General features: G+C 35.0%; 2 protein-coding genes across 2 annotated transcripts; both read left to right on the top strand.

Annotated features, from left to right (window-relative positions):
* The first annotated feature begins 8,832 nt into the window (after positions 1-8,832).
* On the top strand, positions 8,833-13,948 carry LOC148598500 (uncharacterized). The gene is made up of 3 exons (XM_088562164.1): positions 8,833-9,143; positions 12,350-12,499; positions 12,788-13,948. The coding sequence occupies exons 1-3, from the start codon at positions 8,912-8,914 to the stop codon at positions 12,940-12,942; spliced, it is 537 nt and encodes a 178-aa protein (XP_088418290.1). The 5' UTR covers positions 8,833-8,911; the 3' UTR covers positions 12,943-13,948.
* Positions 13,949-15,482: 1,534 nt separating this feature from the next.
* Positions 15,483-25,144, top strand: LOC148598499 (uncharacterized). The gene is made up of 6 exons (XM_088561416.1): positions 15,483-15,688; positions 18,070-18,147; positions 19,602-19,730; positions 21,358-23,601; positions 24,326-24,418; positions 25,082-25,144. Exons 1-6 carry the CDS (start codon positions 15,640-15,642, stop codon positions 25,093-25,095), a joined length of 2,607 nt encoding a protein of 868 aa, XP_088417542.1. The 5' UTR covers positions 15,483-15,639; the 3' UTR covers positions 25,096-25,144.
* The last annotated feature ends 330 nt before the right edge of the window (positions 25,145-25,474 follow it).

Here is a 25,474-nt window from a genome sequence, read left to right as displayed (position 1 = left end):
GAAAGCTGCAGACAGACTTATGTTATAACGAAACTTCGTGATGAATCAATATGATTATTCTCATATGTATTTCGACGAACCACTGTTTATTAGTCTACGCCCTACACACTGTAAATGTGTTGAAGGTGTTTGGCATCCCACACTACTGAATACTATAGAAAGCTATTAACATTTGTGAGAGGCCACTTAAAGGAAATCCTTTCAAAGGGTGAATGGGCGGTTTGCAACAGAATTTAATTATGAAACCAGGAGGAAGTGACATTAATCTTTCTTTTTCCGATATTGACATTTTACTATTTCATAAAGTTCTTCGCTTTAGATGTAAAACTCCATTCGTTAACTTTGCGATATTCCACAATAATGAATTCATCTGAAGCGGAATAAAAATCAGGTCATCAATCTATAGCGACGATATATGTGTTCAATATCAACACTTTGTTCATCAATATTGTAGTGATATGGTATGAAAAAAGGGGGCGCGTTCACTATTTCAACAACCAGCAATGTATAGTTTAGGCAGCAACCATTTGATTTTTTTCGGGAGGCGCTGTGGTTTTTTTCTAGACAAAACTGTGTTTTTCTTCTAATACATGTACATATATATGGTTTATATTAAAAATTTATAGTAAAACAGAGTTTTTTTTTGTTTAGATTTTGTCACATTACTGGCGACAATTGTTTTTTTTAAATGTTTGGAAACAATTTTTTCCATACCCCCCACCCGAAAATCAAATAGTTGCTGCATTACATTGTATGTGAAACGTTATTAAACGCAATCTTTACTGTACAAATATGAGATGTGGACAACCATTTTAAAACGGGCGCAAAATAGTGAAGCCAAACTGAATGCAGTGTGTGTACCCAATCAGAATACTTATACAGGCGACCGTTTGATTTTGAGTGCCAGCCCTGTGGCGGGTTAGGATACATCGAATAAATTGCTGCACCTGCATGTTTTCATGCAGCCGAATCAGCGGCGGTTTAAAAGGGATCCGTTCTAGAGGGCTAGTGTTTTCTACATATCCAACCAAACGTTCCGAGCAAAAGCAAGGGGTGCTCTTCTCCCTTGGATCCGCCTTAGTATGCACATTATTGCCGTGTATATATATATATATATATGGGTCTGAAAAATTCCCAACGATGTTAGGACTGTCCTGAAAAATTCCCAACGATGTTAGAACTGTCAAATTTGCGAAGTACATTTTTTGGTCGTTCCCTCCGCGGGACTCGAACTCGAACCGCTGTGACATCTATGGCAACACCGCCTGCACAAAGTCAGCGCCCTGGACCACTCAGCCAGATAGGCTGTGTAAAATATAGTTTTCGCTGGCCGGGTCATTCCTCCTCTTAGGATTAATCTAGGGCTGTAACTTAGTACACGATGTATGGTAGTACGGGACAGTTCATCTAGGTGTTATTATGTAGGATAGAGGATCAAATTAATGATGCATGTCACAACAAATCAATATTATACAACGTCTCAGAATGTGACGACTCTATTCGCTACACTGCTCCGTCATATCAAATTGATACAGGGAAGATAACGTAAACTTATAGAAGGGTCTGAAAAATCCTTACGATGTTAGAACTGTCAAATTTGCGATGCAAATTTTGGTCGTTCCTAAGTCTAAAGGATCGAATATTGGTAAAGATGTTTGGAAACTTATAATGAGTATAACTTTCCTACACAACACTGTACGCTGACAGACAGTTTTATGAGCGAAGTACACTGTACATACATTCTAAGATTACCAAAACCGAAAAAATAAGAAGAACGAACCTTAAGTGAGCCTTTCTGTTAATAGATCGATATCGCTAAAAATATGTCTTTGTTCTGTCATAATTAAATGTAAATGACATCATTATATCAACATGAACGTTCAGATTGGCTCATTGATAACTGTATATATTCATGTAAAATATTTCAATTTTCTCCTGGCCTTCAATGATATGTTGCATTTAAATATTCCAATTATGGATAATAAAATCCAATTACATGTACTATAATGACAAAAATGATTTTTTTTTGCTAATTCGAAGTAATTCAGTAACACTTTTGCTGACATCCACATGAACAATTTTCAAAATGTAGTGCGATGTTCTTGCCACTTTACAGATCAATGTACCAAATAAAGTAAATGCTGTCGATGAAGTGTCATTGTGACAGCCACTCAAGGATTTTTTCAACAAACTTAATATCTTTTCATCAAGTTTGCTTTTGAATTGCGGTAGAATTGCATGGAAAGACTTCCCTCAGGGGGTTATTAATCCTCGAGCAGCAGTATTGGCCTTTGGCCAACTTGTAACCAGTAGCCAGACCAATACAGAAACCACTACGTTATATAAATCGTTTTCACACTTCAAAGCGGGTTGATCTTAACCTCTGACATTGTTAAACTGGAGTAGCCCAAAGTAAATACCAGCTTTGCTAAGTGAACTCATCTATTGAATAAGTAACAATGGAGCTTAATCGTTGTGGTAAGTTAAACGGCACATTCTTTCATGCAGTTAAACTGCTGAAAAAAGGAGATTTTAACCTATAATATAAGAAATTGTTGGTGGTTGTCACCTCCAATGGAATAAGCTTGAGTTCCTTATAATTTAGTATTGGGAATGAAAGTTGAATAACATTGACGATCATTAATGATGAATGATAAAAGCTGCTTCACTTTTATATATGCAATTGCATGATCATATTCAAATTAGACAAAGGTTTGGCTACTAACTCAAGTTTACTAAAATCACAGTTATAAAACACAAAAAGATTTTATAATTCACACCAGGATGGTCACATTATACTGAATCTGTCACTTATCTTTTTCTCTACAAATTTGATCACATGATCACATGTAACATAAACTTCTAATAAAGAACGAAAAACAAATGAGAAAACAGCATTTTTGTTATTTGAACAATGATTTCTCCGTTAAATGAATTATTCTATTCACCTACTGAAACTCTTTACAGGTTAATTGTGTGCACGAGTAAAAGTGTCTTAATTAGCTCCATCGTTAATATACTGAATATTACATGTCAAAATTTGTATCACATGCTGTAGCAACTCGAGACTGCTATACAACCCTTAGGGCATCCGGTTCGCGGTGTGATATAGGACAAGGATAGATATCATATACATTTTTACATAAGTATACTTTAAGTACAAATGTATTTTTCGCAAAGGGGTGCAATATAGGGATGCCATATATATAAGTCTAGATGTGTGATATAGGGTATGCGATATATAGGGTAAACGATATAGCCTAAGGATTTAAACAAACACTTATATACATGCACAACAAAGGGATATTTTAAGCTAAATTTATGATATGATTCAAAAGCGGATTTCACGTAGCAAAATTGATATTTACCATGTGCCGTTCCGGTTCAATAAGGTCAGTTCATCTGGTCAACTTGCTTTAATTACATATTTCATATATTTGGTTTAAAATATAACTTTTTGTATATGCTTTACAGGAGTTTCTTTAAACTCTCTATTGTCTACACTATATCGCATACCCTACAATGTATATCACACCTCTAGACCTATATCGCATACCCTTTATCACACCCCTAAACCTATATCGCAAACCTTCACAGAATATACCCAGACAGCATGCCTCCGTTGGGCCAACGTTGGCTGATGATTGGATTGTTGGGTTTCAGTTGGCGTTGGCAAGACAACGTTGGCCCAATGTAGTAATCTGTAGTTATGGAAATATTTTTTCTTGATTTATTTTTAACCAAAATGGTTTTTACTTGACAACCAAATGATAAAGTATGACATCATAAAAAGGTTCTACGTTGGCCCAACGTTGGCCCAACCTTGGCCCTATTATATTTGAACAGCCATTTCATTTTATGTTTCTCTTTTAAAAACTTGTTTTAGAAGCGAATTCTGCGTGTGAGTATCGTTAAATTTTGATTTTTAAATAAAACCCATGATTACATGATTTGCATTATTCTACATTTGTTCAACCTAGAGCCAACAGTGAGCCAACACTGAACCAACATTGAACCAACGTCGAAACGACTTGGGTAACAAAAATGTGTTAAAAAAGACTTAATATTATTCTTGATGCAAAAATGTATGTCGGTCTCAAGAAAGTAAAACTAGAAAGCAAATGCGGATGTATGAAAGCCAATATTGTGTTGGATCTAAACTGTGATACTAAGTTGGCCCAACGTTGAAACACAAATATATATATCGTCTCAGAATGTGACGACTCTATTCGCTACACTCCTCCATCGGATCAAATTGATACAGGGAAGATAATGTAAACTTATAGAAGGGTCTGAAAAATTCCTAACGATGATAGAACTGTCAAATTTGCCAAGCAAATGTTTGGGCGTCCAGCGCCTAGGCCACTCGGCCAGCTAGGCTATATAAAAATAGGAGGAATGACCCGGCCAGCGAAAGCTCTATTTTTATATAGCCTAGCTGGCAGAGTGGTCTAGGGCGCTGGACTTTGTGCAGGCGGTGTTGTCACAGCAGTACGAGTTCGAGTCCCGCGGAGGGAACGACCAAAATTTTACTTCGCAAATTTGACAGTTCTATCATCGTTCTGTAAGTTCTGTAAGACCCTTCTGTAAGTTTACGTTATCTTTCCTCTATCAATTTGATCCGATGGAGCAGTGTAGCGAATAGAGTCGTCACATTCTGAAACGTTGTATAATATTGATTTGTTGTGACATGCATCATTAATTTGATCCTCTATCCTACATAATAACACCTAGATGAACTGTTCCGTACTACCATACATCGTGTACTAAGTTACAGCCCTAGATTAATCCTACGAGGAGGAATGATCCGGCCAGCGAAAGCTATATTTTTATATAGCCTATCTGGCCGAGTGGTCCAGGGCGCTGGACTTTGTGCAGGCGATGTTGCCATAGATTTCACAGCGGTTCGAGTCCCGCGGAGGAAACGACCAAAAATTTGCAAATTTGACAGTTGTATCTACGTTTGGAATTTTTCAGACCCTTCTATATATATATATATATATATATATATATATATATATTAATATAATTTTACTTCATAGTTCACCTTTTACAAAACAATTTTGAACAAATGTATACATATTTTCAATGTAATTCATTCTAAACACAAATTTTCAATAATTAGTATACCAATGCTCGTAGTATCTGCTAATTTTATAATAGATTTTCTTGTTTTAATCTTGTAAACTACAATCAGCTTGTCATTGGTATATTCTCACTGTAAAGAATTTATATGGTGAACTGAGGGGAAAAGTGAGCGCCTATTCTAAAGGAGTGCACAGCATCAGCACTCTGCAAAATGACCAGGAAATACATAATAAAATTATGTTCTAATATCTTTAGGAAAACAATCGTCTGACCATATGGTTTGGTTAACGTTGGGCTTATGTGGGGCCAACACTGGGGATTCGTTAGGTCAATGTTGGCATTACGTTTGGCCAACGTTGTCTCTGTGTGCACTTACAACGTTGGGCCAACATTGGGTATCCTATGTTGGCCCAACGTAAATGACTCCGTTGAACCAATGTTGGCCAAACATAGGAATGCTGTCTGGGTATTTGAAGTACATGTATGGTTAAAATATATGATACAATGAACATGACATATTAAAATCTGTATCACATGCTCTATCAATACTTGACCTACATCACCCCGCGGGTCGGTGGCCCTTGATACAGCATTTGATACAGATTTTGCCATGTAATATTCAGTACGTACATTGTGTTATAACAACTCACTTGTTCAATCGTTATATCGGATTCATTTTATTTTGATGCTACATGTATGTGCATGTACAAAAAAATGTATGTACACCCACGTTTATGTATTAAAAGATTAGATATCAAGCAGTTAAATTTCAAGTCTTCGCTTGACTACCACATAGAAGTATGAATCACAGTAATTGTAATTTCTTTTATGTAACACATCCCTTCCGTTTTTAAAGTATTTTAAGTTTTATATGAATGTGTCTGATCAATGGCTGTAACACCATCCACATGTACATGTAATTAAAGACTTGTAAGTTTTCTTGGTAAGTTGCACTTTTAAAAACAAAAATCCAAAAAATCAATATCGAAATAATTGCGACGAAATTCGGAGAAACGGATTGCCGGACTGACAAAATGAGCCGAATATAACACCCACTAGTTCTATAACTATCAATCAAGTCTACTCATACATGTATGCATTTCTTTCTTGTTTATCAGATTTACATAGGTTCTTATAAGACCTCAACCATTTTTTTCTTGGTTGTTTAATGGTATAATTACCCTGTCGACGCCGGTTTCTGTCCCGCTTCTTTTGAACAAAAGGGGCTAAAAGTGGGAACATTATTAAAATTGGTACAAAATTTGCTGTTGATCCGATTTTGGTGATTCAGATGTCATATGATTTTTTTGAAATTTTGTTTTAAAAGCTGTCACAGGGTACATAGACTCATCTTAAACCGTTTTGGGCTTAAATGGGTACGAAATTCCGGCCACACCCGACAATTCATCTTTTTTTCATGTTTGGTCCGATCTTGATATTTTGTTTTTTATTGGAATATTTATGAAGTTCCCTGCCTGCGTTTTGCAATCATATTTTAGATATCTCTCGAGTAAAAAATGACATAAGGGATCTCCCCACTTCCCTTAAAAAAATAATCGCGTTATATTAACACATCATAATGTTTTGCCATAGTGTTAAAAAGAGTAATCAAGGGAACCAAGGTTATAGCGGTAATCAAAAGAATGTAATCCAGGGAAAAAGACCAGACATGGAAAACAGACATACACAACAAAAAACATAAAGTAACTAAAATCATACAAACAAAGTAACAAAAGCAAATGAGGAACTCGGACTCCACTAAAACTGGAAGCATGGACCAGGTGCACCGGTAGGGTTACATGTATACTCTTATGCACTGTTAAGTCGGGTGACACTTATTATCCCGTTAAAAATAACCCATTTGTCATTATTTGCATGGTTCTTACAAAGAACTGTTCTTAAGAATCAAATGATACTGTGAGAAAAAACAAACACTTATTACATACTGTATATCAGAGAAAATGAAAAGTTTATATCTTTTTATTATAAGTGGACAACATTAAGTTTTTACCATTGTGTTATTTTATTCTCTGCTATGAACAATTTTTTATTGTATTTTGCAATTTTCATTTGCCATTGGTGTATGTGTGTGTGTTAATAGTTACAGCTCGTTAGTTTTATATGTCTACATGTATAAGTATTTTTTTCTTGATACACTTATTATTTCGTTTTGCTCATTTGATCAGTTGGTGAGGCACTATTAGGTAAATGGTTTTTATACGACTACAAAACAAATTTGCAGACGTATAATGGTATCATTCTGGTGTGTCGTCGTTGGTGTCCCTTAGCTTTCGTTAAATAACGATAACTTGAGTAAAACGTATCAGATCTATATGAAATCTTAACACATTCTTCCTAAGTATTTGAATAAGTTTATGATAATTTTTAAAATAATGATCTATATTGCAATTATAACATTAGTTTTCACATAATCTTGCATTTCAAGACATTCTACCTTTTCAGAGCCCCTACATAATCTTTTTCCAATGCTTAAATTTGTGGCAACTATTATACATCCGCCTAAATTGAAAATGTTCAAAATTTGGTATACCTTGGTTTACAAAATCCACGAAAACCCTTTGATGATATATCATTTTAGTTGTATTGAAATATTGTAATATCTTAATATAAAGCTGCTATATTTCGGTTGATTGTATATAGCTTGGAGTCTTCATTTTTGGACATTTAACATTATTGTGCGTTGTAGGAAAATGTTCTCTTGTTTCAGTTTTATTGACAATATGGAAGGTTTATCCATAATAAAGATATACAAACAAAGTTTGTTTACTAGCTTCAAAGTGAGTGAAAATTAAATTTCAACTCAATGTGCTTTCCTAAATCGGACCCAGTATATATTTCTCTCATCAAGATGACATTACACCTCATTTTAGGAATTATTGTATTCCCGTTTTGAGGAGAAGTAGCAGTATAAAGTGATCACGGTGTCCTTCCCTATTTTATGTTCTTTAATCAGCTGAATTAAATTCAGTTAAACATTCACAGAATCTTGATAACACAACGCCATAGAGCACCTATTTTTGATTTAGATTGAATTTCATAGCGAAACATGCACATTGCTTTTGTATTCCACAGGGCGTTCTTCTAGTGGATACATAAGTGTATATAATATGTTTTGCATGCAAGACGAGGTATTATCCTTATAAGGAAGTACCTCGAGATGTAATGTCCTTATATGGATGTACCTCTGGTTGTATGTAAGGTGCTAACATTTAAATATACGAAATACAGGTTTTATTGATCGTTTTCTAACATCCAATCCTACATATTAATACAATTTCAATTTAATGTATCATTATCTCCACCAGAAAGCATAGACCTCCTTACGTTGGTGCTGAAACTTATACCTCTCTTTGTTATAAAAACCAGTATGTGTGTGTGTGTGTGTGTGTGTGTGCACGTCAGTTATATTTGCAATAGTTTATTTGAGTTTTATGCAATAAAGACATTATCTTATCTCATCTTATTTTCTGAAGAAAGAAATAACTCATGCAGTATAATTTGTACCGTTTAGGAATGGACCTTTGTCACCCATAGCTCCCTCTTTGGTACTCAAAACTCTGCTACATGTAACAACCAATACCTACACTGTTTGTGGTAAACGTCACCTTATACGACTTAATGTTGTAATGAACCACATCTAGTGCACAACATGACAGATGACTGCCCGAGGATATGTTTTGACATAAACACGCTTTATTGTAATCATTAGCAAATATGATTATTCTTTCTCGTCTGTTACCTGCAATAATTAATAACACCTTTTACCTTTACGTTAAATCATGACCAAAGCACAAAAAACAAAATGGCGGACGATGAGAAGAGCCAAAGCTACATGAAAGTAGCACTGATTTTCCAAGTTAGTGGATTTCTAATTTTGGTCATAGGCTTCTCGACACCATACTGGAGAACTCTACAGTTTGAATATTCGGAGAAATCGAGATCGGAAGTGGGTTTATTAATTCAAGGATTCGATGAGGGTCTATGGAGGAGATGTGTCAACAGTATATGCGCTGAATTGGATTTGGTTGGAAGAGGTATGTTGCATTGAAGTTGATGGAGAGACAGTGAGGTTGGGCGAAAATGGTACGGGGGATATGATAACGGACTAAAGTAAAAAAACACGTTTGGTAAAAGAAGTTTTGAAGGGGTAGGCTGTATGGTGAAAGTGCCAAGTGGCAGTAGATTAGCAATTCAATTGTTTTCTTTTTTAATAACATGTTATTGCTATGGGAAGATACGGGGGAAATGTCTAGTGCATTTAAACAAGAAAACAAAAAAAAAGTGATTTAGGGCAATTAGGGATTTTTGGGTTTTATAATATTATGCAGAAAGAGGATATAGTACAGAAAGCGGCCACAGAACAAAATATCTCTTATCATTGTTAAACTTGTAGCCTTTCTGGTATTCTAATAGATGTTGGTGGAAAACCGTTAGAGGACTGTATTCATGCGTTTATTGTTAGTTCCAACTGACAACGGCGAAACTGGTGCTTTATTATTAACTAAATAATACAACACACAAATAATACACAATGTCATGGAAACACCTAAATCCAATCCACACTGACAATACTATATACTATAAAAACAGCGCACAAAAAAATAGCAGAAAAAAAAAACACACACACAAATATGTGGAAGACTGACACCCATGCTTCCATCAAGACATGCTTACTATTGATACCCGGATAATGAATAAGGGGAAGTAACTCTCGTGAAACCTACATGTATATGTTAATTAGGCACAATGAGTTGTGTTCCATTGTGCACTGCACAGTTGGACCCGGACCTTCTTTCTAGAATAGCAGAGGAGGCTTCCGCTACCGGTGCACCTGGTCCATGCTCCCAGTTTTAAGTGGAGTCCGAGTTGGTCATTTACTTTTGTTTCTTTGTATGTATTATTTTAGTTACTTTACGTTCTTTGTTCTGTTTGTCTGTTTTCCATGTCTGGTCTCTGTCCCTGGATTACATTTATTTGATTTCTGCTAGAATTGTGGTTCCCTTGATTACTTTTTAAATGAGTGAAGTTCAATGTGTGTATGTTTTCCACAATTGCTACAGGTAGGGTGAGGTCCTAGATCAAGCCTAACCACATCTTTCGCGTCTGTCTCAATCCAAATCATGATTTTCTAGCCTTAATGATATTTTGTGACACGAACTATTGTTTCGTATATAATAAACCATTTTGTGCTAACCGTGGTATAGTCCATGAGCATTCGTGGAGCATGCTCAATATACAATACCTTTTCCGCGCGGAAGTGTATACGGAGCATGCACATCAACTAAGGGTCTATTATGTTTTTGGTGAAATGTGAAGCCCATTTCTCTTCTTGTTTAAGGGGAAATTTGAAGGGTGATTCAGGGTGTGGAGTTTTTCACTGTTCATTGAACTTCAGCTGTTTTTTTCACATTTGGTATAGTTGTTGTCTTTTTCACAATTCCGCTGTTTTCCCCTTCTTCTCTATTATAAAGTGTTACGTTTTGGGTTATCTGGAACTGTTGTCGTATTTCCTAACTCATATTTTCGTTATAAGGAAATTTATATGTTGTTTAAAGACTCTTTTTTATATTAATAATAATGTTGTTTTACTCAAGCAATTGCTAATACGGTCAAAAGCAGTGTTACTATATCCTCGAATGGTATATAGTGATCATGCTACATGTTCAAATAGTTTCATTCTGCAACTCCTTCTCCAGAACGCTTGGTGGATTTCAAGTACACCTGACTCACATTTTCAGCACATGATGCCATTATGCATTTTAATTTAAACGACTTGGAGTTTCCTGATGCAAACCATGAAATTTGACATTTGTCGACCTAGGTTAGACGAGTATTTCCCCATCCACAACTCTCTGAATCGGCTTAATACAATTCCATAAACCTCTTACACATTCATGACTACATGGTGCCATATGCGACTCCTATTTTGCACTTTCGTCGGAATGACTCTGATGGTTGGTTATATGATGCAAAATAAGGACTTAATCGACCAAGGGGAGGGACAATTTTCTCTGCAACTTTTTATCACAGTTACTAGATATAGGTAACAGAAATTTTATGTTGGGGTTCCATAGTGTGGAATTGGATTTCACATTTTTGTGGCCTCAAACTTTATGCGTAGCGACTTTGAATATAGACTACATAGTTTCTGGAGGTATTCTTGTGTAAGCTTTGCTCGCATTTTTTTTTCTGATTAGTTAAGAAAGCATCAGAATATTGGAGCAGATTCTGTATCCTCGAACAGTATAACTGATCTTCTAAGTAAATTAACAGTCATATTTACAGAAGATTTTCTTTTTAATTTTTCAATTCAAGTCGCTTATCAAAAAAATGCCAAGAAAGCTTGTATGTTTTTTTTTTTAATTTTTCGGATCGGTCGTGCCCAATTTTTTTTCACGAAGCTTACAAGGATCAGAATCGATCTCAAATGCAGAAACAGTTTTTAATTGTATTAAGGAAATTTAGGAAACCAGGAATAGAACGGTAATAAAAAAAGAACATAATTCAGTCTAGACAAGGAAGATTGACACAAACAAGAAATTAAGTGTGGACAAATAAGAGGGAAATACATGGAAATACATAACATGCATGTTCTGAACGCGATTGGTGAGATACATGTAGTTGAATTGTTGTTTTTGCATTCGTGCAAGGACCCACCGTTGATGAACGTATACATGGTTCAACTAACAAAAACAACCATCTCCTTTCAGAGGAACAACTTATATTTTATTAACCTTATAACCCATGTACCCATACTTTCTTTTCCAATCGTTGAGAAAACCCTCATTAACCCATCGTTTTATTTAAGATGTATGTGCAATATCAGTGCATGCAGATTTTGTTTTTTTGGAAGTACGCAATGCGTAAAAAGTCAAAACTCGCAAAATACCACTTTATAAACCCTTTTTGGTCCAAAATGTCTAAGTCTATACTAGCCTTGTGTGCATTATTTTAATTAAGATTCGATTAGTGTGCCATTCAAAGCGGACCACTTGGTGCGAATCGCAATGGAACAATAATCCACAGGCATTACGGTTCGGGAATTCAGCTGGTAATTCCGTGCTAAATTTCTGTAAAACATAGAACAAAAAAAATTGCCTAAATCACTCCCTTTTTGTGTGACCCCTCTGGACCCCCGTACTTTTTCAAAATTTCTTGATTCAACGTGAAGCTCCCGCTGGGAATATACAGCAAAAATGAAAATAAATATAAATTCAAGCCTTATTTCATTATTTTGTAGATTGGATGCAAGCTGTGCGGTTTTTCACTAGTCTGGGTGTAGTTTCGTCTTTGTTAGGAGTCTCTACACTGATTGTACTCACTTTGGTAGAAAAGTTATCATTCAATCGCCGACTTTTCCTGGCCTCGGCCATCTCCTCATTCATTACAAGTAAGTGATTTGTTAAATGTGACAACCCGGACACTGTCCATGTAGTAATGTATTTGTGCACTTTCAACACCATTTCCTGCACATTGTTGTGTTGATGATTACTAATGTAACATTAAAAAAAAACAATTACCATTTATTGCATGTATTAGAACAGGTCAAAAACTGAGAATAAAAAAGATAATATTTTACCATTAAAATATGTAGATATCACGATTTAAGTTTATTGTATAATTAAGTTCGGTGTCCAAAAAGGAAGTCGTTGTATGTATTTATTTATTTTTTTTTCAGCTGGCTGTACCTTTCTGTCTATAATGATATATGGGGCCATCGTCAAGGAAGGAATTGCGTGGTCATTTGTCATGGTAACCATTAGTGGGGCTGTCCATACCGTTTCCGGTTTACTGATGTTGATTTCCATTTTAAGTGGCCGGAAAGAAAAATGATAAACTGGTTAAATATTTGACGATATTGACGTAATTTGGGGTCAATTGAACTTTGTGATATCGAATTAAAGACAATCTACTCGTAGTAGTACACGTACTGAGTAACCTTGCGACTATTTATGAATTATGGCATATGATAAACATAACTTGATATAGTACTTTTTGAATATTCCACAAGAAACATGTTTCACGTGCAGAGAATGGTTGATTTTGATATATGTAAACTCTTACATTTCAAAATACCTACCTTGTTAACATTTTCTGCTTTCTCGTGAGTAATCAATCAGTGTTTGTCTAGAAATTGAAACGGACTGGTCCTTACACTGTACTTCAGCAATACGGTACACATTGCACCGACATGTATTGAGAAACATTACCTCAAATAAATTTGTCATAAGCTAGTATTATAGGAAGTATAATAACATACACTGGGTTATCATATATGAGAGGTGCGAGCTCCTTGAAGCATATGAAAATAGAAATTTAGTTAAAATATTTATAGAGTATATGGACCACTTGAATTTCGTGCAATCCAACTGTTATCTACGCAATGTTCAACGAAGTATATCTAAAACTCCATTTTACTTAATTAGAATCAATATTTTGTTGCGAAAACCTTTGTTATCTTAACAAAACTGGAAGTTTGCAAGAATATAAAATAAATGTGGTATGATAGCATACGAGACAGTCATGCACCAAAAGCCAAGCAACGAACAATTAAAATTCTACAGGTCACCATATGTACACAGTCCTCAATGATGAATAAAACCTAAATCACAAAGCAAGCTGTAAAAGACCCCAAAATAAATGAAATAAAGCTATACATAAAAAAAAAAAAAAAAAAAAAAAAAAAAAAAAAAAAAAAAAAAAAACGCAACGCAATAAACAATGAACATAAAAACAATGACAACCGCTCGACTACAAGTTCCTGGCTTGGGACAGATATATAAAGTATAGGTATAGTATAAACTGGAACAGTGGTTGGGAAAATACAGCAACAAAAATGTTGAAGTCCGATTTAACTCTTGAAATCGATACAGAATACAAACATTTTAACACACAGAACTAATGAAAACAAGCTCTATCTATTTCGATAGAGGACTCCCTTTTCTCTAAATTCAGAAACAACTGATAAGCCCACATTGTTTACCAGACAAAAATATCAATAAAAACACGTCCAATAGGATTCAGTGAAAATGTGTCATAAACTTCTAAGTAGAACAAGGTCTTCATTTATTTCATAGAGAAAATATCTACCTTTTACCTTAGTTACCTTCTCAGTCCGTATTGGATCTTCAATCCATAAAACAATGTGTTGTCGCAATTAAAGCATTTTAATTCGTTTACCTCATAATTTGCCTTTAGGGAACCGATTTTAAAATCAAACCAGTCTGTCTGTATGTCCACTAATCGTGTAAGCTCAGCTTTTTCAAAACGCTTCAATAGATTTTGGTGAAATTTTATAAGAAAGTTGGGTATAATTTTAATGTAGATAAGCGTGTTTAAAGATATTTTCTCACATGTGCAGCAAATAGAAAAATAAGTGGAAGCGGGGAATTATCAAAGAGACAACAACCATGCAAAGCCACGAACCAACCAAAGGCCATTTTTATGAATGGTGGGAAAAACACGTACAAAAATGTATTAAGTCAGCAATCACCAAGTACATGGAAATGTTACATGTATGTACAATTCACTGGACCATACAGAAGACAAAAAATATAATACAATCATCAGGAGGTACGTATTATATTACAGTGACGGATTTAGGGGGTGGGGTGCGCTGGGTTGGCACCTCATTTTTAATGAAAAAATTGTTTTTTTTATGTGTTAAATCGACCCCGGTTTGCACCGCTCCTTTTCAAACTGTCTGGATCCGCCCTGGTATTATGCATTGAAATTTATTTTCATAAAACTATAATAGTACACAAACTGACCATTAAATTTCTAATAGCAAGATATTTTAACATTAAATCAACTGAATTGGGCCAATGTTATTTATTTTTGAAAAATGAGATATCCATGAATTTAATGCGAGTTTAAATTTTTGCACACCCAATCTATAATTTTAACGACATATTAACATTTTGCATGTCGTTCCTCTTTTATGTACATGTACATTGTATGTGGTTTACAAGGGGAGATAATGCACATACCAAAAAAGGTTAAACAAAACACCTTTCCCGAAATATTTGATTTTTTTCGTAAGAAGCTGTAGAAGCAAACTAAAATTATCTGTTCTTGTTAACCTTTGATTATTCTATGTATTAGTCTACGATAGAGCGTACCTTAAAAAGACTCCACATATCGAGGGTTTATGAAGTGGATTTTGATAACAAGGGGGTATCATGCTTCTATCGTAGGACACCTGCAGCTAACCAAGATGAACTTTTAATAATCGAAATATCCATATAAAGGCCAAGCAAAACAGTTTTTATTCCTAAACTACTTGATTGCGATTTAAATACATATTGCAGTTTTAAGCACGCACTTGCTATTCTCAAAGTCTATAGCTTTATCTAAATCCCAAAGAGGTGGTTGTTAGATTGTAAAATCCGCGCTTACATTCAAACTTTTTTCGTTGCGAACCAAAGAAATATCTTGGCTTGGCGTACATGTATAATGACCAGTATTTAAGGAGAAGACCTAAACCCTAAAGTATCATAACAAGAGTAGCATCGATATAGCACCTTCAAAATGAGGTTGATTTTCCTTGCTGTTCTGATTTCTGGAGTTCTTGTACAAGGTAAGCAAAAATTAAAATTATCCTGGGAATTTGAATACATGAAACTTTATAGGAAATGATGTTCCTATTAGGAATGGAAAAGTATAAATGATGCAATCATTGAACAAATATCAGAAATATAATTTCTTATTTCCTCACCTGTGCTCCTAGTACATGATGCCAGTTTTTTGTAGTGTCCTGGTTGCTTATCTCTTTTTATTTGGGTTTTATTTTAGCCATTTCATGTATTTGTTGTGTGTCTTTTTTCTCGTCATGTTGTATAATTTCGCTCGAATCTTGGTTCCTCTGATTTCTCTAAATCATTGAATAGAAATGTGAAAAATAAAAAAAAAACACTCATTGTGTATCAATTAAACGTTTTAATGTTATACATTAGAAATCAATAAGAAAAATGAAACGTTTGTTGGGAAGAACTGATGTGTTTTGGCCATTTTTGTATAAACTTTAGCTGAATATGCTTTCCTTAGGAGTTTACTCAATGCGATAGTTTTCACTTGCGCATGCACATGTAACTGAATTTAATAAAGCACATTTTCGCATCGTTTAGAGTTTCTTTGTCGCTGTTGTTGAGATATTAAGTTTAACATCTACATGTATTGTTGATTTCCTACAGTACTGAAGAGTACTTTATACCCAAAGAGCTTATGGGTGTTAAAATATGCATTAATAATTTAATTGTATGTATGGCTTACATTCTTGCTAACAACATATATTTTTGTAAAATTTGACAAACTATATTTTTGTAAATCAACATTGACAAATGTAGAACGTTTGGATTTAGCTTTTCTGACAGTTCTAGCTGAGCAGAACTGTACAATTCTCTTGAAGCTGGCTCTGCTAGGACTGTTAGTAGAGCCGGCTCTTCTTGAGTAGTTCCCGTAGATATAGAGCTGCTATGCTAGTAATGTCAGAAGAGTCGGCTATACACCATGTAGTAATGTTGTTTTTTTTGTGACATTTTAAGAACTATTTGGGAACCGGGTCTTTTGACAGATCTCAGCTGTACACTGTACACGTACAACTACCAAATAGAGTACACAGAAAATGAAACGACAAAAGGAGCGCGAACTGCTTAAACCAAAAGATAATAAAAACATAAAAAAACAACAAACAAAAATAACAGGAAATACAATACCAATTAAACAAAAAAAAAACAAAAACAAAACAAAAAACAAAAAACAAAAAAACCAAAAACAAAACAAAAAAACAACAACAAAAAAACAACAACAAAAAACAAAAAAAACAAAAAACAACCGAACTAACAAACTAACAAACAAACAACAACACCAATAACAATACCAATAACAAAACAAAGTGAAACAAAGATTTTAAAAAAAGGACAAAGTTAATAAAAATGAACAAGATAAAAAAAAAGTCTAATATTAAAGGCCTGTGATGTTTGATCAGGTGTACTCAATAGAGACGTTTCGGATTTTTTTTTGTATTATCATGTACTATTAATTGGGGTTAAAATATAGTCAAACACACCGGACGCCTACCATTAACTTGAACTTCAAGCAATAACAAAATACTCAAAGTATAAGATTATTTTTGGCTTGGTGTAATCATCATGATAGTGGTTATCATCAGGGTCATCACCTGGCTTTGGTAGATCAGGAAACAGGTCATTAAGTTGACGCATATATAAGCTATTCACGTGGTTTAAACACTTATCTTTTAAAACTATTAAAAGATACATGTACATACTACGAACAACTTCAATGGGAAACACCTAAAAGCGTTTTTAACACTAATCCACCATTTCATGACTTTATAAATAAGCATAGTTTTTGAAATGCTTTTCACCATGATAACTGTTTATCTGTATTTTCAACTCATAATATGTGATAGACTAAAATTATTGAAACTAACCTGTTCCGAGGACCCTAAAAGAGCGCGTAAATTACTCATATTAAAAAAAAAAAAAAAAAAAAAAAAAAAAAAAAAAAAACAACAAGCAAACAAACATAAACACAAACAAACAAAACTTAAGTAGAAACATAAAGCACATTTCATCTTACTACAGATTGCGATATCTGCTGCTTACAGACAAGAAGTTGAAAAAGGTCATGAACTATAAACTTACCGATCCAGAAAGTGTCAGGTTCACAAGGATGTTGTAATGGGTTAATTCAAAAGTAAACAATTTCAAAAAAGGTATTTACATTTTCCCAAAAAATATGGCTAAGGATTAGACTCATTATTACTTTGGCCATATACCCTTTTATATTTTGATCAAGAATTTGGGGAAGGTTAATAGGAAAGGAATAACAACACTAAACCAGGAAAAATGGTATCCTATGTTTTTAGTATACCATTTTACCCAGTGGTGACATAAACGGTTCATCCCAAAGGCTGTTATACACCTCTTTCTGTTACAGAAGTCGACATGTGTGGAAACATTCTCTGCCACCTGGTGAAGATGCATGACGGTGGATGCGGATGTGGTTGTAACAATGGTAAGTTTTGGATGTATATTAAAACATCTTCAATAAAATATGTGACTTTCATACTAACTAATGTCAAATATAGCGGAAACCAGTATACGGTTTTATAATAGACAAAGATATGATTTTTGATGTGAACGATAAAAGATAAAGTTATGTGGAAATATGTCCTCGAAATATACTGGAAATGCAATTATGATGATGTATCAGTTAACAATTTTTTGGAGTTGTTAATTTAAGTTTCTGTTACCTTGGCTCCTCCGATCTTAAGCCTGTTGATCTCAGTTATAAATAAAAAAAAAACATTTCCGTGAACAGAAATGAAAATGAAAGTCGTTTATTTCAAAAGTCGTTCTTTCACTTAGCAGCTATATACAAATGTAGTAAAGTAGAGATAATTTGATACATGTTTCTAATTATATATTGTATTGAGCAGTATGATGGAATTCTGATTATTGGTACCCATTCCATTACGTATGACGCCCATTTGATTACTGCGACATAAATCAAAAGAGATATACTTTGGACTTTTAATTAAATGAAATTCTTTTACACTTGGCAAACAAATGGGTAAAGAACACACCCATTAGATAATAAGCAAGATTAGGACCGAAATTTATCAGAAATTAACATAACAATGAAAGCTAATATGATAGGCATTGAGATGTAAACATATTTTCCATCAATTACATGTATGAACAGCACTTACATTTTATGTACTGTTTTGCTTGTATTGAAATATACGGGAAACAGGTAGTCGTCATGGAAGTATGTCGAGATAAGAGTTGTCAATACCCGGGGTCTATAGAAGTTGATTTAACTCGCTGTGCCTACAAGAAGTCAGGACCATTGCGGTTGGTTTAACTCATCATGCCTGCAATAAGTCAGGATCATTGCGGTTGGGTTAACTCATCATGCCTGCAACAAGTCAGGACCATTGCGGTTGGTTTAACTCATCATGCCTGCAATAAGTCAGGACCATTGCGGTTGGTTTAACTCACTATATCTGCACCAAGTCAGGACCATTGCGGTTGGTTTAACTCACCATGCCTGCACCAAGTCAGGACCATTGCGGTTGGTTTAACTCATCATGCCTGCAACAAGTCAGGACCATTGCGGTTGGTTTAACTCACTATATCTGCACCAAGTCAGGACCATTGCGGTTGGTTTAATTCACAATGCCTGTAACAAGTCAGGATCATTGTGGTTGGTTTAACTCACCATGCCTGCAACAAGTCAGGACCATTGCGGTTGGTTTAATTCACAATGCCTGTAACAAGTCAGGATCATTGTGGTAGGTTTAACTCACCATGCCTGCAACAACTCAGGACCATTGCGGTTTTTTCCAATTATTCGTTACTAAGACTTGATATTGCTGTAATAGACATTCCTACATTTGACTGTTCCTTTTGACTATTGCCTAGAATTTGCCCAGCAGTTCAATCGGTATTTATTTTTCATTGCAGACATACTGAAGGTATTAGCAATGACAAGTCCTTGCGAGCTGAACTCACTGATGGCTATGTTTAAATGTGGTGCCAGTAACGTTATTACCGATCCTTCCCAAGGATGTATGAAATGTAAAGAGACGATCAGTAAGTATTTTATGGACTAGAAGACCTTTGGCTTTTGAAGTCCAGTCCACATAAAATTCAGGCATTGCCAGCGGTGAAGGGATTCATGGTTTAAAAAAAAACACCAAACCAAAGATGCTTTTTTCAGTCTGCATATACTTTCACAAAATGATAATGATTTCTGCAATAAGATCGGCACTTTTTAGAAAATCATATATTCATCTCCCACTAATTCTACCAAAGAAAACCAAATCAAGAACGATGACTCTTGTAAAGTGCCAATTTCATGAACAATTTATATAGCTTTTATCCTAAAAGCACAACAACCAAATTAGATACTATGACTGATTATGTGACCGCTAGCTATTTCTATACAAGAAATAAAACAACTCGGTGAGTTTTTGGCATACATGAATCACCTTCTGTCTGATTCCTAGAAAGACTGCTAATTAATTATTAAGATATGAGAAAAAAGGTGGCAGATCCTTATCCAGCCGAACTTTCACTACATTGTAGATGATATAAATGAGATCTTTTGATAGAAATTTCTATTCATTTTTTTATATTGAGTGTGCAGTAGTACACTGCAGTAGTTAAAAAAAAAAAAAAAAAAAAAAAAAAAAAAAAAAAAAAAAAAAAACTGACCACGTGTATGTCAACGATGAGTTTGGTATTTTTTAAAAGTCGTTCATGATTTATAATATACACACACGTAGAATATGTCTTATGTTTGAGTTACCTTATTAGTCCGTCAGTCTGTCTGTCCTTCATTTCGTTCAGGCGCAATCATCTAGGCTTTCAAAGGATGAATTGATTTCAAATTTGGTGTGTAGCTTTATATAGAATGAATGTTCGCTGTAAGTGATTTATGGTAGCCGTCTAATTTCAAATTCCTTTTCGTTTGACTTTGCTATTTTGCACTACTAGTATGTAGCCATGGAATGAATGAAAACTTTTTTTTCACAAAAATTGCAGCTTTCAATGGATGGATTAATATTATTACCAAAATTGGTTTATGGCTTTATATAGATAAGACATACGTCATAAGCGAATTTGTTTGCTGTTAGATATCAACTCCTTGCTTCTTTGGAAATTGCCTTTTTTTTCTGTATGTGGAATGAGGAGAAAATGTTGGTCAGAATAAGCTCTGCTTTCTTTTGATGGATTGAATTTTAATTTGATGTGTGGTTTAATATCCATAAAAACATTTTTGTCACAAAATCTACAGCTTGCAATATATAGATTGATTTCAAAAATGGTTTATGGCTTTATATAGATAAGACATACGTTGTAAGCAAATTGGTGGCTGTTAAATATCAAATTCTTGCTTCATTGGAAATTGCCATACTTTACTATTTTTGAAGTGTAACTTAATATTGACGGAGCATACATTGCAATCAATTGTATTCGCTGTATGATTTCAAATTCCTGTTTTGTGGGACTTTTTCTTAGTTCACTATACGGAATTATGGAATGATAAGGAGCCTTTTCGTCACAGAACCTTATATTGTAAGCGGTTTTGATTGCTATTCAATATCAACTGCCTGTAAAAAGGTGGGATATGAAAACGCATGCAATTGCTTGTTATTATATCTCTCGGATATATCTTATTTAATTACATTGTACGTATACGTGTCCCTTATTTCAGGTAAGAATCACAATGAAACGACAACATTGATGACAACAAAACCAACAACCATCACAACAAAAACTACTTCTCCGACAACATTGACTACGACAACTACGGCGACAACTACCCAATCAACAACACGAACGACGCCGACGGTAAAAACTACCACCACTATGCCTACAACTTCGAGGAAAACGATTGCAACGACACAATCGACTACAAAAAGTAGCAGCACTAATTCCTCGCAATCCTCTGCGTCACAATCGAGTAGTTCTCACAGCGAAACCAACAGCTCGACAAGCACAGAGAATTCCGGGGCTAAGCCAAAACCAGGGAGCTTCAAGGGTGGAAAAAATTCAACTACATCATCAACAACAACCAATAGCCAATCAAGCAGTTCATCAACAAGCAGCAGTAACGCTACCGGTGGAAACACACATGGACATGGCGGCAGTGGTGGGATTAACAAAACAGAGAGTCACAGCAGTAGTTCCCATACTGAAACTCACAGCAGCACCCACGGTTCAGGTGGTAATGGCGGTAATAACGCTTCAAACTCCTCAATCTCCTCCAGTAGTTCAAGCAGCAGCAGCAGTAGCAGCAGTAGTAGCAGCTCAAGTAGTTCAACATCAACGAATGGAACAAGCGGAAACGGTACTCACACAAGTACACACACAGAGTCTCATAGCAGCTCAAAAAATAGTAGCGTTACAAATAACTCTTCTGGAAATAATGGTACAAATGGGACCCAAGGCGGAAAAGGTTCAAACACTATAACTCACACGGAATCTAATAGTTCTACCACAAATAGCAGTTCTACTAGCAATAATTCCGAAAAAAATGGAACAAATAGTCATAATGGTGGAAACGGCAGTACAAACGTCACTCATACGGAGACACATTCAAGCACAAGTAAAAACAGCACAAATAACAGGGGCAGTACTAGTGGAAATTCGGTAAACAGTGGGTCTAAATCAAGTTCTAATACAACAGCTAACTCATCAACCAGCAATTCATCAAGCAAGAATAACAGCGGTAGCACAACAAACACCCAGACATCTAACAGCATCAATAGTAGCTCCAAAACCGACAGTAATACAAGTAACCAAAATGGGAAACATTCAGGCCAATCATCGAACTCACAGAACAGTACTCAGTCTTCCAGTAATAACACTTCGAACGCAAACCAGAGTAAAAATCAATCTAGTCAATCTACAAACAGCAAAAACAATAACCAGTCTTCAAGCCAAAACTCAACAGCCATAGACCAAAACAGCAAATCGTCAACTAACTCCGTAAATAACCAACAATCCAATCAGAGTCAAAAACAAGCAGCCGGAAGCACTGTTGGATATCAGTCCGGTATGTCAACAGCAGCACACAAAGTTGTAGTTACAAAGAAACCAACAACACATAAGCCTACAACGACAACACATAAACCAACAACGACGACACACAAACCAACAACGACTACAGAAAAACCAACAACAACGACACATAAACCAACAACGACGACACGAAAACCAACAACGACGACACACAAACCAATAACGACTACAGAAAAACCAACAACGACCCACAAACCAACAACAACGACACATAAACCAACAACGACGACACAAAAACCAACAACGACGACACACAAACCTATAACAACGCATAAACCAACTACAACAACTTCAAAAACAACTACTTCTCAAATACATAAACAACAGACACACAGAGCAGGTCCGACGCCACCTACTATGCCTCCCTCTACACTCGCCTCGACCACCACACACACACCTCAAAGAACTCATAAGCCCGGGAGACATCATAGGACTCAAAGACCGACAACTATGGCACCATCCACTACCCACAAATCTGTTAAAACCCAACGGCCTGGTCCAACTCCCCCGACAATTCCACCAACAACCAAAGCCCCATCTACTACACATAAAGCAGTAAGAACTCATCCTCCAGGACCAACACCTCCAACCATTCCACCGACAACTAAAGCACCATCTACGACCCACAAAGCCGTTAAAACTCATCGTCCAGGTCCAACGCCCCCAACAATGCCACCAACAAGACATGCCAAAACGACACGTGCTGGACCAACACCGCCTACAATGCCTGGCACTACCGCCGGACCGACACCGCCAACTATGCCTGGAAACACAGCTGGGCCTACACCACCTACCGCAATGGTAAAAAATCATACCACAACAACAAAGAAGACAACAGCTGCACCAGCCGCAGTCAAACAAACCACAACACCAGGTAAGGTCTTTTTTTTTGTAGTTCACTGTACTTCTAAAAAATCTAATTTGATAATACAAGTATTAAATAAGAGATATGCAGTGAGAATTCTAAGGGGAATGAAGAATTTTCAATTGGGAATGGGGAATGGGGGATGGTATATTTTTTTAAGGATAGTCGATAACATTCAAGAGTTGAATAAAAAGATATTTGTTCATTTTTAATGAACTTATCAAAATTTATGTTGAACAGAGTTTACATTTCATCTTAAATATAGAATAACCCCTTTCGGGTATACTAGGGGGTGGTTAATGAATCTGCGAGGAAAATTCGTTTTACCCCAAGCACAAACTCGTGGCAGTATATATCAGGCATGCTCATCGACTATCTTGTAGCTAAAATGGAAATGTCAATAGACCATGAATCAAGATTCGTTTTAAAAAACTCGGATTATTTCATCAAAGGATTCTAGAATTTCGAACAGTCTTATTGGGTGAACATGTAATTTCAATGGAATGACAATATGAAGCACGACTATTTTGTCTTATATGACACTATCGCAGATAACCGCACAAACATGCATACAATGTCCAAGCGTTTTAGACATTCACATCGACATTGTTTAACAGTACATCGACACAAATATTTCTTAGAAAAGTGTATGGCTTATTTATTGATTTAGACTATATTTTTAATTACCCGTTTGGTAGAGTATTAATCAATCATTGCATTACTTTTATTACAGGATGTCCACCTTATGATGACAGTACTTGCCCATTTGATTGCCAGTCATATGACCTGAACTTTTGTCCTATCTGCGACTATTCCTTGTGTAATGGTTAGTTTTCACAGATTTTGCAAATACTAACCAAATATGACCTTTGCAAGAAGTAAACTTCATTTCTTTGTCGGCCATGGTGGTTAAGTGGCTATCACTATATCAATGAAAAGTTATTTTCTTTTATTCTCTTTTGTTATTTCTTTTATTTACAAATGATAAATACCAATTCAAATGAAACACGATACACAAAAAAATTTTATTGGAATTTCTCGAAAAATATTTCATAAAAAAATATTACATCTATCTGTCTACTTTATGACAAATGAGTTTCACCAATTGATATATTTTTTTTTTTTTGGGGGGGGGATACCTAGGTTAAAAGGCACAACTACACATCACCGGAATGCTATTGAAATGACCTGTTTTGTAAAATTGAATTTAAAAGTATACAAATATCTAATAATATATCTATCTTGTCAATAACCGATACCTAAAAACATAACAAGAAACGTAAAAAGTCTAGATAATTTTTAAAACCACTACATTGTTTTGGGTCCATCCTGTTTTTAGAAACAGCTGTTCTTCAGTAGAGATATCTTTAAATAATCATTTAATATATATTTGTTCAGTACAGTATCAAGAGACATACAATTTGATAATTTGTGTTGACATTATTTGTCAAAATTTAATCAGAAACCTGATGTACTTTTTCTTTTTTAGCAAGTCCTCCTTAGATGGTTTGAGTGGTGATCAAATATATTCAAATAAACTGTACAAATCTTATGTCAACATGTGTTATTTGCTGTATATAAAATACCTCTGTTGAAGAATTCAGCATACAGAAAAAAAAACAACCAAACAAACAAACAAACAGACAAAAACAAAAACACAAAAGAGATACAAAACAAAACAAACAGAACAAAAACAAAAAAAAACAAAAAAAACCCAAAAACCAAAAACAAAAACAACAAAAAAACAAAAAAAAACAACAACAACAAAATAACAACAACAAAAAAACAAAACAAAAACACAAAAAAACACAAAAAACAAAAAAACAAAAAAAAAACCAAAAACAAAAAAACAATTGCAAAAACTAACAATACACAACAAATA

Source organism: Perna viridis, chromosome 14 (genome assembly GCF_037379345.1).
Source record: "Perna viridis isolate PV_CMFRI_1.1 ecotype Kerala chromosome 14, ASM3737934v1, whole genome shotgun sequence".
In the NCBI taxonomy this organism is placed as follows: Eukaryota; Metazoa; Mollusca; class Bivalvia; order Mytilida; family Mytilidae; genus Perna; species Perna viridis.
The sequence above is the reverse complement of the archived record's forward strand: the minus strand, read 5'-3'. Positions and strand labels throughout refer to the sequence as shown.

Coding starts and splice junctions, on each gene's coding strand:
- LOC148598500 (XM_088562164.1), top strand. CDS start 8,912: ATGGCGGACGATGAGAAGAGCCAAAGCTACATGAAAGTAGCACTGATT. Junction 9,144..12,349: donor ATTGGATTTGGTTGGAAGAG/GTATGTTGCATT, acceptor ATTATTTTGTAG/ATTGGATGCAAGCTGTGCGG. Junction 12,500..12,787: donor CATCTCCTCATTCATTACAA/GTAAGTGATTTG, acceptor TTTTTTTTTCAG/CTGGCTGTACCTTTCTGTCT.
- LOC148598499 (XM_088561416.1), top strand. CDS start 15,640: ATGAGGTTGATTTTCCTTGCTGTTCTGATTTCTGGAGTTCTTGTACAA. Junction 15,689..18,069: donor TTCTGGAGTTCTTGTACAAG/GTAAGCAAAAAT, acceptor TTTCTGTTACAG/AAGTCGACATGTGTGGAAAC. Junction 23,602..24,325: donor CAAACAAACCACAACACCAG/GTAAGGTCTTTT, acceptor CTTTTATTACAG/GATGTCCACCTTATGATGAC.